Raw genomic sequence first — 16,297 nt, 5'->3', positions numbered from 1 at the left:
ATATATATATATATATATATATATATATACATGTATGAATATATATATGGGCATTAATGTGGGTGATTTCAAGCATGGGCTCTTATATTCTGTCCACTCGATACATGGGTACAATATTATAATTGACGCTCAAACGGGCTGCGCACCACAAACCTTCACATCGCTCAACGTTAACATTTCTTATAAATACCACTTCAGCATCTGCTTTTCAACACTACGATATCGGTAATCCTGACCGTGTTGTAGCAAAACAACATCCAGGGCTGGAATGCATCTCGCTCCCGCTTTTTTTCTCTTAGCATAGGAAAAAGGCCCTGTTTTTCTGCCACGAATATGTTTCCAGAAGCTTTTGATCTAAGCGCTAGTTTTATTGCGACCAGTTGGGCTAAACAGATACACAGTGTCAAGGTCAAAGAAGGACGCAACCCGACACCAATGATAAAAGAAGCAAATTCATGACCGCCGTGCCGAAAGTCAGCTGTCTGTAATGCTCGGAGCAACACTGGGAGCAGTCTTCATACTTTCCATGAGTCGAAGTACGCATGCTTGTTCATCGGGAACTCCCCAGATCCACGTGAGGGAACTCCGAACGCCAGCTCCCAGTTGGTCAGGAAACTGGAAAAACGTCACAGTGTTCAGCTGTCTGTCAATGAAAAGTGGTCATCATCAGCTCATGATGGGCCATCGGTTTGTGCGTGTTCATGTAATGACTTGTACCCCACAAGTGGACGTGCCGAGATATGCCACCCGTATGTTTTCAATGTACTTCAAGTGGAATGTAGTTTTCAATAGCTGTTTCCGCATTGCAAGCTATGTTCGCCTGTAAGCGAATTGCTTTAAAACTAGCTGAAGTGTTTTTTCATTGAAAAATATTTTGGGATTTTTCAACACATTTCCTCAGGCCGTGTGCTGTTGGAAGAAATGCCGCCATGTGCAAAGTCGGCGGTGCTGTTCACATCAGTCCGTGGGCTGGTAATCGCCCTGACACCAAAGATGGCGCGGTGGCCTCATTGCTATGAGAAAACTTTATTACCACGAAAATTCTTCCCGGTCTTTCTAAAAACCATCGCTTCTGAACCCTACTTCAAGCGGACTTCGAGATTTCAGTCAACCTCCGGCGAAAGGCTGATGCTGCGCACCTCGCTCCAGAGATCTCGAGAACCGCTTACCCAATATGCATGGGTCAAACGCTTTTGCATTGGGTCCATTGGATTTATCGATGTCGTCATTTCCGGGCTAAAAACATTTGCAATATACAAAAGAGGGAGGGAGTAGGAAGAGGGAGGCCAACGAAGTGTAAAACTTTGAGCTCTTCCAAATTATCAGTGTGGTAATGTAGTAGCCAATTTACATGGGCCAGGTGCGGTTCAGATCAAAACTACACAGGAAATGTCATACATCTTCAGCGGAAACTGAGAATTCAAGATCACTGATGTTTTCAGGAAGGACAAGGTCGTATCATTTTTTCACACTATGAACGTCCGTGACCTGTACCAACAGATCACGCTTCAGGGCGAAAGTCGTAATTCGGTGCATTCTTATTGGAGGGGAACGTAGGCGTGGAGATAAGCAGACTGGGAAACACGGCAATAGATCGATCTCTAACTACAACCAAGCAAAGCCCTCAGAAGACATATGACCGAAAGTCAGGACAATTGGCCTACAAACAAACAAAGCCCTCAGAAGACACGTGACCGAAAGTCAGGACAATTGGCCTACAAACAAACAAAGCCCTCAGAATACACGTGACCGAAAGTCAGGACAATTGGCCTACAAACAAACAAAACCCTCAGAAGACACGTGACCGAAAGTCAGGACAATTGGCCTACAAACAAACAAAGCCCTCAGAAGACACGTGACCGAAAGTCAGGACAATTGGCCTACAAACAAACAAAGCCCTCAGAAGACATATGACCGAAAGTCAGGACAATTGGCCTATCGCAGACGCGGCAGCGCCCGGGTGTGCATAACCAACGGCTTCTGCGCTTGCGCCGCGCCGCGCATCTCGGGTCGACGCGGATACTGGCGGTCCTGATGGAGGAGTGTTGAAAACAGCTTATCTTTACGCCGGTAACATTGGCTGACAGTCATGAGTTTGGCAGGCCGAAGCGGAGACAGGCTCGACTCCGATCTCTGAACCGCGTTAGTCGCTTCGAACTCGGTGCCCGTGGAGAGGTTGCGTTATAGAAGACGGATTCAAACGGAGCGGCGAGTTTGACCGCCTGAGCTTGTTCTCGTAACCCCAGAGGCTGTGCGGCTGACCTTTGCACGTAGAAAGCCGTCAGCACGGCCAGGGCAGCAGGTCGGAGGAGCCGTCTGCCGACGGGCCACGGCAGGCCTTCGAGCCAACCGACCACTGCGTCCAACACCAGGCCTGGGAATGGAGGTATTAGCAGCTACTAGCAGACCCACCTGATATCTGCCTGGCTGAGTCAAAGCCAGAATACGAAACACTGTCCAGCTCAGACAAAGCTAGTGTTTGTGCATTGAGTCAGGTCAGGCCAGCAATGCTTCGAATGGCAGCAGCCCCGGTGTGTGATTCACGTCACGTACGCAACTTCAAAGCGGAAGCGCTTATTCCGCACCAAACACGTCATGAGCTAAGGTGGCCATGGAAAAGCTTAATCTTTCCGGAATTGCTGCATCCTCTGTGCGTGTTTCGTGTCACGTACGTGACTTCTAAGCCGCGCTCAACATGCCTTAAATGGAGATTCGCAGTGATGACGTTTTCCTTACCAAGTGTAGGAGACCACGAGATCATGACTGCAAAAACTGTCTTCTTCTGTCACGTACTACTGTCGCCTCACCAGATATCATGGTGCTGAAGAAAAAGGCCGGCAAGTAGTGATGAAAGTAGAGCCGCCGTCGCATCGCCCAGAAAGGAGCGTAATGGAGTACCCAGGCCAGCAGCAGATACAGCAATCCTTCCTGGATGCGTTGACGCTCTAGGAATTACGAAACGTACGTCAACAGAGCAGGCAACATCGGCAAAGGGAGTTTGCTCTGGTCACTGGTCTTACGCTTCCTCAGGAGACCAGTTCGTTTCAAGTTGCATACCAATCTGGACTCCACTCACATGAAACCTGCACTGGTACCGAGCTCTTCAGCCATGAGTTATGAGTTTTGAAACGATTCGAGTCATGTTAGCCGTTCACGGATTTCCGGAAATCACGGCGCATGCACCATCAACGCAGGTGACACCGATATCACCGACACGACACGGTAACGTCATCCGAGCGGAGAAGGCGGTGTATTCATAGTACAGTCGTGCCGATGTCGCAGGCTACTTTCTCGGCACACTTACAGAGCTGCTCGCGCACCTCAACAAGAGAAGCGGTAGTCACTAGTCCTACTCGCCAATAGCGATTCGAGCAGAGCTCGAGGAAGCCAGAGACGGGTGACGCGAAAGGAAAGGTGGTGTAAAAGTTATTTAGGTTTAGGTTTAGGTTTAGGTATAAGAACCTTAACACGCGCCCGGGTGGCCGGCTGGATACCCTTCACTCGGGCGGGGGTCGATTAGACCCCCTGAGATCTCAGTAAGTAAGAAAGCCAGAGACACCAAATTCAAAGGGTGTGTTGACCTGTACGTGATCTCACTCAGGTCAAAGTCTGAGGTTCGTAAGTCATGATCTTCGGGTGGAATAAGGTGAAACAAGGTCAACTTCCAGGTTGGTCTCCAAACTGCCTCCGGAACCTAAATAATTGTTTCTAAGCAAAGGGTCACATGTTCATTTAAGGTCAGTGACCTGGTTTGACTTTTTGAAGGTCATAGTTACCGAAATCGTACAAGACTGCTCCGAGTTTTGCGTTTGAATAAGCGACAAACATAACGCTAGGCAGCATGTTCCTAAAAAAAATGTTGACCTGGGTCATTTTAGGTCAATAGCCTTTTCTGACCTCCAAGAAAACCATGGTAAATGTAGAATGCGGTTCCTGCCATCGATAAATTCGAAATGAGCACCAGGAACTTTGCCATACAGCAAACCCTGGGGTAATAAAACAGGTTGGTTTTGGCCCTGGTCTGACCTTAATACTTGACCTTAGGTCAATGTACTTCGCCCGTTCAATTCTTGTGCTGCCTAAGAAAGCGTCTCAGAGGCGTACGGCTTCGTCTAACACCCCGTTGTTGCAACAGACTGAACGATTCCCTAGAAATTGACTTCGTTGAAACCACGGCTTCACTTTGACCTGCCATTGGTCAGCGACCTTACAAGATACATATAAATTTTAGACACCAAACGATTCAATGGTCGACAGCCATACACAATTTGGCGCCGCGCCGCGCCGTTCGGAAACCATTCTGGGAATACCTTCGGGGGGGGGGGGTCAATTTGACCCCACCCCCACCCCCACCCCCGCCCGAGTGAGTGTTAAATTCTAAAGGCGTTTGCCAACAACCGCTGATCCGCAGCCCCTCACCAGCGACCTGTGACCAGCAGACCATAACCGGCGGCCCCTGACCAGCGGCCACTGACAAGCAGCCCCTGGCGAGCATCGCTCTAATCGGCGTCCCCTGAGGTTCGACTGCTCAAGTTACCTGTAGCCTGGGGGTGCCGCCGTCGTCGCACCCTGCTCACGGTTTCCAGCAGGGGCAGCGCGCAGAGTATGGCCAGGTTCGGGAAGTACACGTGCGGACTGCCGACGAAGTACATCGCGTGCACCTGGGTCACCGGGCACGCACACCCCTGTGGCAGCGGAACACCGGGTCAGACGTGAACGGGTCTTGGGAACCCCTCGTATAGTACAAGCAGGGGTTTAAATTGATCTCCAAAGCCACCAAAGCGTGTCAGAAATTTAACAGGGAAAGGACGTTGAGACTGTATGAGCTCTATAACTCTATGCCGCTAAAACTGTCCAAGAAGGTCATTCGCGTCTCATAGAAGATACTGAGGTGATCATATATCATCATCAGATCATATATGATGGTAAAAGGTCATTTGTAACGATCGTTATGCTTTTAAGAGTAAAAGACAACTCTAAAAAACACAATTTCATTCACTGGTAAATATGGCCCTCATTACGGCATCGCTTTATTACGCCATGCAACATTTCACTATGTCGCAGTCACCGCCAGAGCTGTTACATCAGAGCTGCCTCTTTACCGGGGAGTGTGGCTCACTTCTTCCACACGCCGCAAGATGACTTTGTTCGTTTATGCGTGCGAAGTTAACGTACGAGCGTTATGCGCGTTTGTTTTGGCGTTTGCTCGTAGTCTTCTTGAATATTTTCCGTGGTGCTATGTTCATTACTCGCATTAACATTTTCGGTTACAACGCTTTCTTTAAGTTTCTCGATTCACAGCCTCGTGTCCTTGCTTAACCTTGAGCACAGCACAGTCAATAATGTGGGTTATTCGCGTGACGTTTCTACGACCTCATACCTGTCATGGCGAAATTCCCACAGGCTGCGCGTAATAGCCTGCACAAGTTCACGGTCATCAAGCACAGGAACAAGATAAATTTGGAGTCTCAAAAAGGACATGGATGTGAACTGCAGGGATGATCATGAAGTCTATCTCAAAACTCCATGCACATGTGGAACATTCTCTTAATGGCAGTGTGCCACGTCTTTGTATTTTTTGATAAGACGCCTAAGATTTGATCAGAAACGTCAGTATTCTCAAAATCCCTCTGAAAAGCTCAGAAGTTGGACTTACAGTAACTGCTCCTCAGGGAAAAATATCAATGGATTTCCTGCTCACAACTACGACGGCAATACATTTCATTTGCTTTGCTTTTTCCACGTGTGTTTTTGTTATGCTTGCAGCACACTCATTTGCCAAGATGCATGTACAACAAATGTTAGGAAAGCTTGGAAAACTGTTTGGTTGAAGGCTATGAGAATATGAAGCTATCATTCAGTGAACAAAATGAAATATTATACAATGACCCCGACTTCTCCGTTGAAGTGTTTAATGCACTGGCTCTTTCCGACACGCCCTTTGACTTTGGGAATGGAAGCTTCTCAGGGCCCATGGTGACGCACTGGTTCAAACTTTAACCAATACGCTTCTCGGTAAAGGCCCTTGCCGCCCACGAAGCCAATCGCGAACGTTCTTTTACTCGCACCAATAGAGATGCTACGGCTGTAGTCATAACGACGATGGTCGCGACTGCAGAGAAAAGCGTAGTGCCGTTTCCCTCCAGTCACGGTGGACGTGACTGCAGGAAAGCAGCACCGCGTCACGTCAGCCAAAAAAGCGTTGATACAGCAATCTGGAGGTTAAAGAAAATGGTAACTGATATCCTTACCATGTCTTGACGGTGCTGCAGTGACACTACCCAGTGTTATTTTTAGACTAAATGATCCTGACGTTTCATAAGAGCATGTTTTTGAAATGTGCCCCGAAGGTGGGACACTTCCTTCAAACTTAGACCTGAACAGGAGCATCAACTTTTCTTTAGCCAATGGGGCAACTAATGCGCATGTTTTGACACCGAAAACGTGTATTTGGCTTTGCCTTCCGAGCAGTCCCCGATTTTTAGGGACACTGCATGCCGATCGCCGGCGGGCGACGGTGGCGGGCGGCGGTAGGTGACTCCGAGGGCCGCTCGCAGGGGGCCGACCTTGTTATGCTAAGGGGGTGTTCCACATTTATAGGGCATTTTGAGCTGAAACAGCCATATTGAGGACCTTTTAGGGCTGTTTACAACCCTGCCCCTTTTAAGACCTGATCTTTTGTAGTTTCTGGACTAAACACCCGAGAGAACGTGTAGGCTATTTTAGTGAAATTATATCAAGGTCAATGATTCTTTTATATCTGGTGTTCGTGAATATGACTTCCAGATATAACGACTGTCAATTGGCTCTCAATCGATGCTTTGTAAGGTACGATGACGTAATCAAACAATGACGTGTTGAGAAGCATATTCACTGCATAGAGAAACTGTGTTATCTAGAGCAGTCTTTTTCACTTGAAAGTATATGTGAGTATAATGAACCAACAGCTCTGTGTGAGCTTATTTCATCATATCTGACGCTGGTTTCAATACCTTTAAATAAGAAACATTCCGTTTAACTGAGCTGTACATCATAACTGCAGGCTCAAACACAAAACATACATATCGATGTACCCAAAATAAAACAAGAGGTGTGCTTTTAATGTTTCATGTCTCTACATGCCATGGCTCCGTACAATGCTCATGTCAAGCTGAAAAAGTGCGGTTTTCTGAAAAAAATGTTTTACCTGATATAATGCGGTTAATCATTATCTTAATGATGTCCATTTTATTACCAATCGCAGATCAGGTCGAGACCAATTCACTGCATTTTTCCGCGATGCTCTACCGTTCTTAGTTTGTAAACGGCAGGGTCGCATCCCCAAGATGCCCGTGTTATGAAAAAGAGCAAATCAGGGTGAGCGTTACTGGGTGACATGTTCTGAAACAAATCTTTTATTTTGGCTACACTCCGGGCGATTTCTTTACAGGTCGTGCTTCGTAACACTAATTACGTTGAAATGGGTAGAGCCGTAAGTATATGGCACCTCCTCCTTGATAGCGTGCTTGCTGGCGCCGCCCGTCCGACAATGTTGTAATCTTTGGAGCAAAAGCTATCTAGATCACGTCCCAATTTGTTTCAAAGCTATCTAGATCACGTCCCAATTTGTTTCAAAGCTATCTAGATCACGTCCCAATTTGTTTCAGAGCTATCTAGATCACGTCCCAATTTGTTTCAAAGCTATCTAGATCACGTCCCAATTTGTTTCAAAGCTATCTAGATCACGTCCCAATTTGTTTCAAAGCTATCTAGATCACGTCCCAATTTGTTTCAAAGCTATCTAGATCACGTCCCAATTTGTTTCAAAGCTATCTAGATCACGTCCCAATTTGTTTCAAAGCTATCTAGATCACGTCCCAATTTGTTTCAAAGCTATCTAGATCACGTCCCAATTTGTTTCAAAGCTATCTAGATCACGTCCCAATTTGTTTCAAAGCTATCTAGATCACGTCCCAATTTGTTTCAAAGCTATCTAGATCACGTCCCAATTTGTTTCAAGCCATTTGCAATGCGGTCCATGCATTACCATGTGGAATCTTAGGGAGAAGAGCGTAAAACAGCTTTAGCAGATCCATGATAGCGAGAGTCGAACTAGAATGAAATTTGTACACTGTTTACTTGAGACATTTTTCGCACGCCTTCCTATGCTCTGTTATTAATTACTACATCTACAGGGCTTTAATGAACACACAATGCGAATGGATAGCAATACGCACCTTGTACAGTATCGGCCACATCCAAGGACTAGAGCTGAACAGTTTCTGTAAGCTGTCTTCACGCCCGACTTGATGATCTTTGAATTGACTGTTGGAGACCAGCATGACGGGCTGCATCTCAATGATCTTCGCCAGCGTTGACATTTCGTACTGCGCCTTCAAGTCAGCGCCTTCCACTGTCGGCACGGGATATAAGTGGTTGCAGTCGCCATAGCAATGTAGAGTGAGGCCGGACGCGAGCTGTTGAAGGCGCTGCCTAGGTGGTTACTGAGCTCGATATTTCATACCAATGACTGCAGTTGCACTGCGGGTATTTTCCCAACTCCGAATTCCATGTGAATGGCTTAAGTCGCCACGCATGCCATTCCAATTCCCGAGGCCTATATGAGTGGCGGAAGGTGGAACCTTGGTGCCGGTCACACATCGACGGCCTGGTGGAACAGAGGGATGACCTGGAGGTTTTTAAAGCGCCAAATGCAAGGGCTGACCGCCGCTGTTCGGTCCTCTGTGTCACTACAAGAGACGTGATTGTCCATGTCAACGTCTCTCCCTGGCTGCCAACGTGCGAACCAACATGGAAATGCCCACAAAACGGGCATTTCCATATCGCTTGGAACTGCTTTCTCAGCAACCACCCCTGTTTCACCACCTTTTACTTTGCTTGGAATCGCGCGATCGGATGTTTGGGCTCAGGACTCACACAACAAGCATTGCTTAGCGTGAGCTCTGGTCCCAGGAATCCATCCATTAAAGGTTTTGGATCCAGTTTTGAAAACCGTTGGTGTCTAATTCACGACTTTCTAACCAACAGAAGACTTGAATAACTATCTCAGAGATGGATTTTGCGTCACCTCAGTACAAACAGTGCATGGCGTTAACTTTTACTTCAGCCATCGCTTCGATCTAGCCAGCCTAACTCGGACCGCCTTTAGGTATAAATTTCTCCTCCACTTCGTGTCTCTACGTGCGTTAATTATTGTCGCCAATGTATGGGGCACACGACCGGTATCATTGCTCTTACGGCATTTGTGAGACAGCAAAAAGGCATGTGAACATCTGGTGATCCGAAGGTCCATTTGAGAACGAACAGTATCTGGTGTCAGGCACCGCCGCCCCAGAAAGCGCCCACAATTGTCAGGGCTGCTGGAGATTGGCAGGCTTACCCCTGGCATTGACGTTCTCGTCAATTTGCCACAGCTGCTCTGTATCCTCGAGATTGACACCCTTCGGGTCGCACACGACCTCCCAGCCATCGAAACCCCTGGAAAACGCGTACCGCGATTTGTCAGTCTAGCACACATGGAGACCAGTTGAAAAGTTGTGTCCGGGCCCAGGAGACATTTTTTGGAACAAGCGTTCTTGAATGCGTGGGCGCGAGGACGGAGAACAAGAGCTGAAGCATTTCCAGAAGCCATTTTCTGAAATACTGCCGCTTCCACAGCTGTGTCTGTTTTCTTTTCGGAACGCAGCGCGGGTAGTCGCACACCCTTTTCGAAACGCAGCGCGGGTCGTCGCGCACCCTTTTCGGAACGCAGTGCGTGTCGTGTGACACGCTTTTACGAATCGCCAGGTGCTGCAGAGGCCGTATGTGAGCTCAGGTGCCATGGTGAAACAGGGGCTGAGTCTAGGAACTCAAGGGTGAGCCTAAGGGGCTAACTACGCGGCCAGTACGCCCGCACTGTATCTATGGTCATGGAAACTGTCGTGCGGTAATGGAACGTCCACTGGTCTCATTTGGAGTAGGTTAAACTTGCTGCCTGCCATGCACGGGATGTGGATATTTGAAGAACAAAAATAATGAGAAATGGGGAAGCGAAGAGGGCGCACGGTCTTTACAGCTTTCACCGCCATGACAACGATCCGACATGGCCATGTGTAACTTCAATCTTTCTCCGCGACGGGGGTTTGAACGACGCACACAGTGCGTCGAATACCACGGTATGCTGCTGCCATGCGTTCCGTACCGCATATTCTAAGCATGCCATTTTAATCGTTATGCACATAAAATATGCACGCATGCAAAACTTACAGACGGATGCACTCAGAAAACGCAAATGGGACATTGTGTCCCCAACATTTCTCCAAATGCCTAGCAATTCACCCTCAGGGCAAATACGTTGCAGACACAAATCCGGACACAAGGGGCATGAGCTCTTAGAGGCTGGATTTTTGCTGATATTTGTTGATGAAATGAGTAGAAAGCAGCAGCATCTCCTCCTTATTCACACGGTTCTTGCTAACATGAGCACCACGACCCACACGGTCACATGGTTTTATTTATAAGACCTAAACGTTGTGATCATTCAGCACCCTTGTTACTCTGCCACGAACCTATGGAAGGAAAATGCCATAAACACCCTGCAATTTGGTGGTACTAAAAGAAAAGGGGCCACGGTGAGGCTGGTCTAACAAAAATTAAAATACAAGGTTGCCAGTACTCTAGGCTTTTTCATTGTTTGCCAGATAATATGCTTTTAATAACTTTTCGTGTCGTTCTAAACAAAAGCCAATAAGCGAATTTCAAAGTGAATTCATAACCAACCTTTCCCATGTTGGGATGGAGGAAATAGTGGCTGCCAATCCAATGCAACCATGTCTTATGTCTGACATTCGTAATGACACTAAATCCCAACCACGGAGACCTATATACGGCAACACTGTTAACTTCGAAATGACAGTTAAATGACTACTTAACTTCTCATTAGATTTAACACAGAAACACTACGAAGCCCAAAAATAGTTAAAGACTTCCTAGGCTGATGGAAGCCCCTGTAGTTTAGTACGCAGTTCATGCAGAAAGATAGCAGACCACATAATTTGATTCAGGTCCTGATTCTCTAGAGATTTTGTCCCGTCACTGTTTCTTTGCCCGTCGTGGGAGACCACAACCTTTCTTTTGTTGCTTCTAACCATGAGCAATCTAATCTGGAATGTCACTGGTTTAAGTTGGATTGGTTAACCCAGGTAATGGTGCATTTCTCAGGTACCAAAACGTCTACTGTTTCGTGGCTCCTGTTGACGTGGCGGTCCCGTGACAATAGCATGTCTCCTCTGTCTGACGCGGCACAGGGGTAGAGTGGATCCCCGGCGAAAGCACGTGTGACCCTAATCGGATAGTCCTTTGTTTCGTCTAACTGGCTGAGGTGGACGACGGAAGCAGACTGTTGCAAATATTAGTTAATCTTTGTTAAAATATCTCAAACCACGTCGACATCATATACGGACAAAACCATTTAGGCAAAGGTCTTCCATTAATGCACTCGATCACTTTGCCTTTGGAGGCATGGTCACGCGGCGGAGCCTGAAATTCCGGTTGGCAGCGTGTTCAACACTCGCTCACAAGTATCGTATCTCCACTAGATCGTAATGCATCCACCATCATTAGACCTGTAGTTCAGCGGTACTCACCACGTAAAAGGTCTAACCATTGTGGTGCCCAGCGTAGCACAGACCTGATTGCAAAAACATTTGACAAACTCTGTTAACAAATGACAGAAACCAGCTAACAAAAAGGAAGTGAACTTGAAGCGAAATAAATCAAACTTGGCGCAAATAAAAGTGTGTAGCAGATTTCTGACTGCTTGCGTGATAGTTAATACTAGTGGAGACCTCGCTCGTGCCAGTCTTTCTCGCAAATCCATCAAACATGGATCTTGTTAAACAAAGCTTCGATTTTCTGGTCACACACACACCAACACTCACACCACAACGTTCACACACACACACACACACACACACACACACACACACACACACACACACACACACACACACACACACACACACACACACACACACACACACACACACACCACACACAACACACACACACACACACACACACACACACACACACACACACACACACACACACACACACACACACACACACACACACACACACACACACACACACACACACACACACCACACACACACACACACACACACACACACACACACACACACACACACACACACACACACACACACACACACACACACACACACACACACACACACACACACACACACACACACACACACACACACACACACACACACACACACACACACACACACACACACACACACACACACACACACACACACACACACACACACACACACACACACACACACACACACACACACACACACACACACACACACACACACACACACACACACACACACACACACACACACACACACACTCACTCACACACACAAAGTACATATAGAATATGAAGACATGTTTAGGTAGACAAAAACAAATTCGAAGACCGCCCATCTGAAAAGAAAGCAATACAGTATAACGCAAAAGGATGATATCGTTGCCTGCGCAAATGGCCGACCCCAGACGACCCACCAGCCGGGATATTTGCTGAAGCCAGGCCGCAGTGCGCAGCCTGTGCTGTTGTTCACCAGCCGGAACCAAGAGCCCACCGTGCGTAGTGGCGTGACGCCGAAGGAAGCGCCCGGATCGTCTAGCAGCACGTGCCATACACCGCCGGCGTGGAGCTCGTCCTGGCTGCGAGCGAGGCGAGGCGGGTGAATAACAGCCGGAGGAGTGAACGCTTGACATAGGGAGCTTAGCCGCGAGCTACATGAGCATTGTGTGGGTTTCTCTTCATGACTGGTTGATTTTGTCGCACGGCGACGCGCGGTCGTAAACGCTATTCAGAAACAGCGTTTGCCTTTAGACTTCTCACGTGCAATCGCACACAGTTTGAATATGGTGTTAAAGTGATGTTTGCCTGTTGGCGTGCTCTGCCATAGGAAGGCACAAAACGAAAGCGTCAGTTTTTCCAAAGATTGGGGTAGTTATGCCTTTGCACGGTAGTGCTGATGCGTGATCGCACACGACACGTGCATTACGCTCACGCAGTATTCGCCTGCTGACAGGCAGTTACCATCCAGGCTGGCGCTGCGTCGGCAACCGGCGCGCCCACCTGTCCGAAGCCGGCGACCATGTACTTGTCCGGTGTGAGGGGAGCTGGCAGCCGGTGGACATGTAGGTGACGCTGAGTGAGCACGTTATCAGGCGCACAACGTCGCCGTGGGCCACCGCCTGCGAAGCGTAGTCAGGAGATGCCGGATTTACCAGCTGGCGCTCGTCGGTCCGCGTGAACATCCTGCGAAGGAACGTCACTCGGCTAAGCGGGGCTGGCATTTTAAATGGAAGAGTCCGGTTCGTTTCCCCGCCGATGCATCCAGATTTTCGAGTTAAAGGTTCGACGCAATGATACACATTGTGCGGCATATAATAAGTCTGATAATATGCTTATCTTGTTGCCACCAAGCCACAGTTGATATCACTTTTAAATGATGTAACAGATGATTGGAATGGACACAGGGATAGAAACCAAATCATTACAGTTGAAGAGCGTACATGCTAGAAGCAAGAAATTAAAAAAAAGCATCGATTTTCTGCTGCGGATGAAAAGCCTGTAGCAAATTCGTGGAGAAATATACTTTGCGAAGGGAAGGCTCACTCCCACGCCTGAGCCCTCCCCCAACTGGCTTTGTGGGGCTGTGCTCCTCCTACACATGCAGAGAAAATGTAGTCCAAAACATATCTGATTCGAAATGAATATTACACCCCACTTCATGCTATATGTGTGAGCACAGGTCCTCTTCCTCGACACCACTCAGCACGCAGACCTTCAGCCACAACGCTCACCAGCCGTTGAGGTCGTCGAGAAACGCGTCTAGTGCAACGACTTGAGTCTCGGCGCCGAACTCATCGGGGTAGGTGTCATACGAGGTCGCCAGGTAGCCTCTTGCGCGCGCTCCACTCAAGAGCGTCACGCGCGATCCGTCGGTCACCACTGAAGCGTGCGAGTGAGTGGCATTGAAGGTGGTTACATTTTGCTAGGCGGTTCGCGCTGACATATTTGGACTATGCAGCGCAATTTCTTGGCCAATGGGCGCATCCCGAGCATCACACGCACGAGGGTCGGCGAGGCAAGCCCCCTGAAACTTGCGTCATGGTGTTGTCATGCATATGTTAATATTATTTTCGTAGTCTATTGTGAAAAATATGCAACACTTATTGATAAAGGCACAACAAAGCTGTTTCTGTTGCTTACGTTTACATATATATCATATATGTAAGTATATATAAGTCAAATTGTTGTGAAAAGTTGAAAGCATTTATCAACACAGTTATAGCAGGATAGTGCCCTTTTATTGCGCTTGAAGGGAATGCACAAAGTAAATGCTATAACATTTGAAGATATTAAAGCAAACATAGCTCACTTATCACTATTAGTATACTTCTAATTTGAAAAGAGTGACACTGATAGCACAATTTCTCTATTACGTAAATGTGTTGCTAAACATGTCATTGTTTCATTGCACCACGGAACGTTTGCATGACATCGGGGTGCTGCCAAACTCGCCGGGCGGAATTACCACTCTAGTACGCAGTCTCAATAGCGCTTCAGGTCTCCGAAGAGGTAGCCGGAGCGGTACTGGAAGTACTTGCCGAGCCAAATGTCGTTACTTGCTCGTGTTTTGGCCCTTTCGCAAGGTGCTCTCGCAAGCTCATCAGAGAGCTTAAGATGTTTATGTGCATTCATATGCTCGGTTATGGCGCTATACTTCGATAAGATTCGATCACAAACCTTATTTTCGAAATGAATACTAACCATGACAAACCTCTTATATCATGCAGCAAAAAAAAAAGATGATTCGTGATTACAATTTGAATAGCCTGTTCAACAATCACTGAGACCAAACTCACGTCCATTTATTTGGAAACCGTGATCACGAGCGCCAGGTCTGAACGGCCCGACCGTAATTGCAACGCCAGATCTGAACGGCCCGACTGTAATGCAACGCCAGATCTGAACGGCCCGACTGTGATGTTCTTGATATGGAGCGCCACGAGATGTAGGGGGGGTGGGGTTTGAATGACGTTGCTATGGGGTCATGCATGCCTAAATGACCCTGAAATGGTCTGCACATCTTCGCGGACATGTAGCTCGTAAACTAGATGGTCTTAGACCCTAAGAAGGGCAGGGCTATAATCTGCATGGAATGATTTTCGAAGATGACTATGCCAGTTCAAAACCACCTATAAATGTGGAAAACTACATTAAAGGCATCTATGAATGCTAAGGTAAATTGGTGTCTTAAGTTTTGCTGACAAATAAAATTCGTGGCGTTGGGATGCTCTGTAATACGTTAGCTTAGTTGGCTAACATCGCTACGTCAGATCGGTTTAAATGGTTGGGGTGGAAGGCTTAAGATATTAAGGGAAGGAATGGGAAGGATTGTTTGGCTTGTCACTGCAGTTCAAGCCAGGTCCACTAAACATACGTTCTGCAAAGTTAACATCGTAAGAAATTGACCAGGATTTCTCGTGAGTTTATTTGACATATTTAAACAGTTTTTTTAAAGTTTTTATTCTTTACATTGTGGGTTTTCTTGTTTGTCTCTCGCGTTTCTGCATATGGCAGGCATGCACTTAAAAGTGGCAATGATAGTTGTTATTATATAAACTGATGCTTAATTTCAAGTATTTCACCCTATCCCAGCGACAGTGTAACTGACATGGAGAACACAATACTGCATACGAAAGCTGTAAGGAGATCAATATGCATTCAGGCCTCATGAGTAACCCGTCACCAAGCATTTGAAAATCCCCTGCCAGTACTCATCAGCATAGGCCATGCTAAATCCTGAACCGAACATAATACATGACGGTCACGACTGTAATTCAAAATAAGGAACACGTAAGGCAGCTGTGGGGTCTCACGTTGCGTGCGGCCCAGCGATTTTCTCTCTCCTAAATACGGACTCGGACACACTGCGGCACAGCAACGTTTACTTAGGAGCTGGCTCCTAAACTGTCGTGGTTGGCTGATCAAATCTTACCTGGGGGTGTGTGCCTGGAGATGGCATGATCAGAAAACGAAAGCCGGAATTGCGCGGAGTACAAGCCGATATCAGGCGTGCTGAAACATTGAAACACCACTAGTAACCTTGTACAGAACGCCGCGGCCAGACGAAATCAGTGGAAACAAATTACGTTCAAGGGGTGTTTCGCATGAAAAGATATTGAGACAGGT

General features: G+C 47.3%; 1 protein-coding gene across 2 annotated transcripts in view; it reads right to left on the bottom strand.

Annotated features, from left to right (window-relative positions):
- Nucleotides 1-57: 57 nt before the first annotated feature.
- The window catches only part of LOC119103908 (protein O-mannosyl-transferase 2), a 34,197-nt gene continuing 17,957 nt past the window's right edge, over nucleotides 58-16,297 (bottom strand). The window contains exons 10-19 of one of the 2 annotated variants that reach the window (XM_037227599.1): nucleotides 16,104-16,183; nucleotides 13,903-14,050; nucleotides 13,172-13,354; nucleotides 12,589-12,750; nucleotides 9,380-9,477; nucleotides 8,217-8,392; nucleotides 4,538-4,685; nucleotides 2,808-2,945; nucleotides 2,263-2,374; nucleotides 58-615 (exon numbers count right to left, since the gene is read on the bottom strand). In XM_037227599.1, coding sequence (XP_037083494.1) covers nucleotides 516-615; nucleotides 2,263-2,374; nucleotides 2,808-2,945; nucleotides 4,538-4,685; nucleotides 8,217-8,392; nucleotides 9,380-9,477; nucleotides 12,589-12,750; nucleotides 13,172-13,354; nucleotides 13,903-14,050; nucleotides 16,104-16,183 — 1,345 coding nt within the window. In that variant the 3' untranslated portion in view covers nucleotides 58-515. Of the gene's footprint in view, nucleotides 616-2,262; nucleotides 2,375-2,807; nucleotides 2,946-4,537; nucleotides 4,686-8,216; nucleotides 8,393-9,379; nucleotides 9,478-12,588; nucleotides 12,751-13,171; nucleotides 13,355-13,902; nucleotides 14,051-16,103; nucleotides 16,184-16,297 lie in introns of those variants that run through there. The other variant, XM_037227600.1, reaches the window with a different exon arrangement.

This window comes from Pollicipes pollicipes, unplaced genomic scaffold (assembly GCF_011947565.3).
Source record: "Pollicipes pollicipes isolate AB1234 unplaced genomic scaffold, Ppol_2.1 Scaffold_5724;HRSCAF=6776_pilon_pilon_pilon, whole genome shotgun sequence".
Taxonomy (NCBI): Eukaryota; Metazoa; Arthropoda; class Thecostraca; order Pollicipedomorpha; family Pollicipedidae; genus Pollicipes; species Pollicipes pollicipes.
The sequence above is the reverse complement of the archived record's forward strand: the minus strand, read 5'-3'. Positions and strand labels throughout refer to the sequence as shown.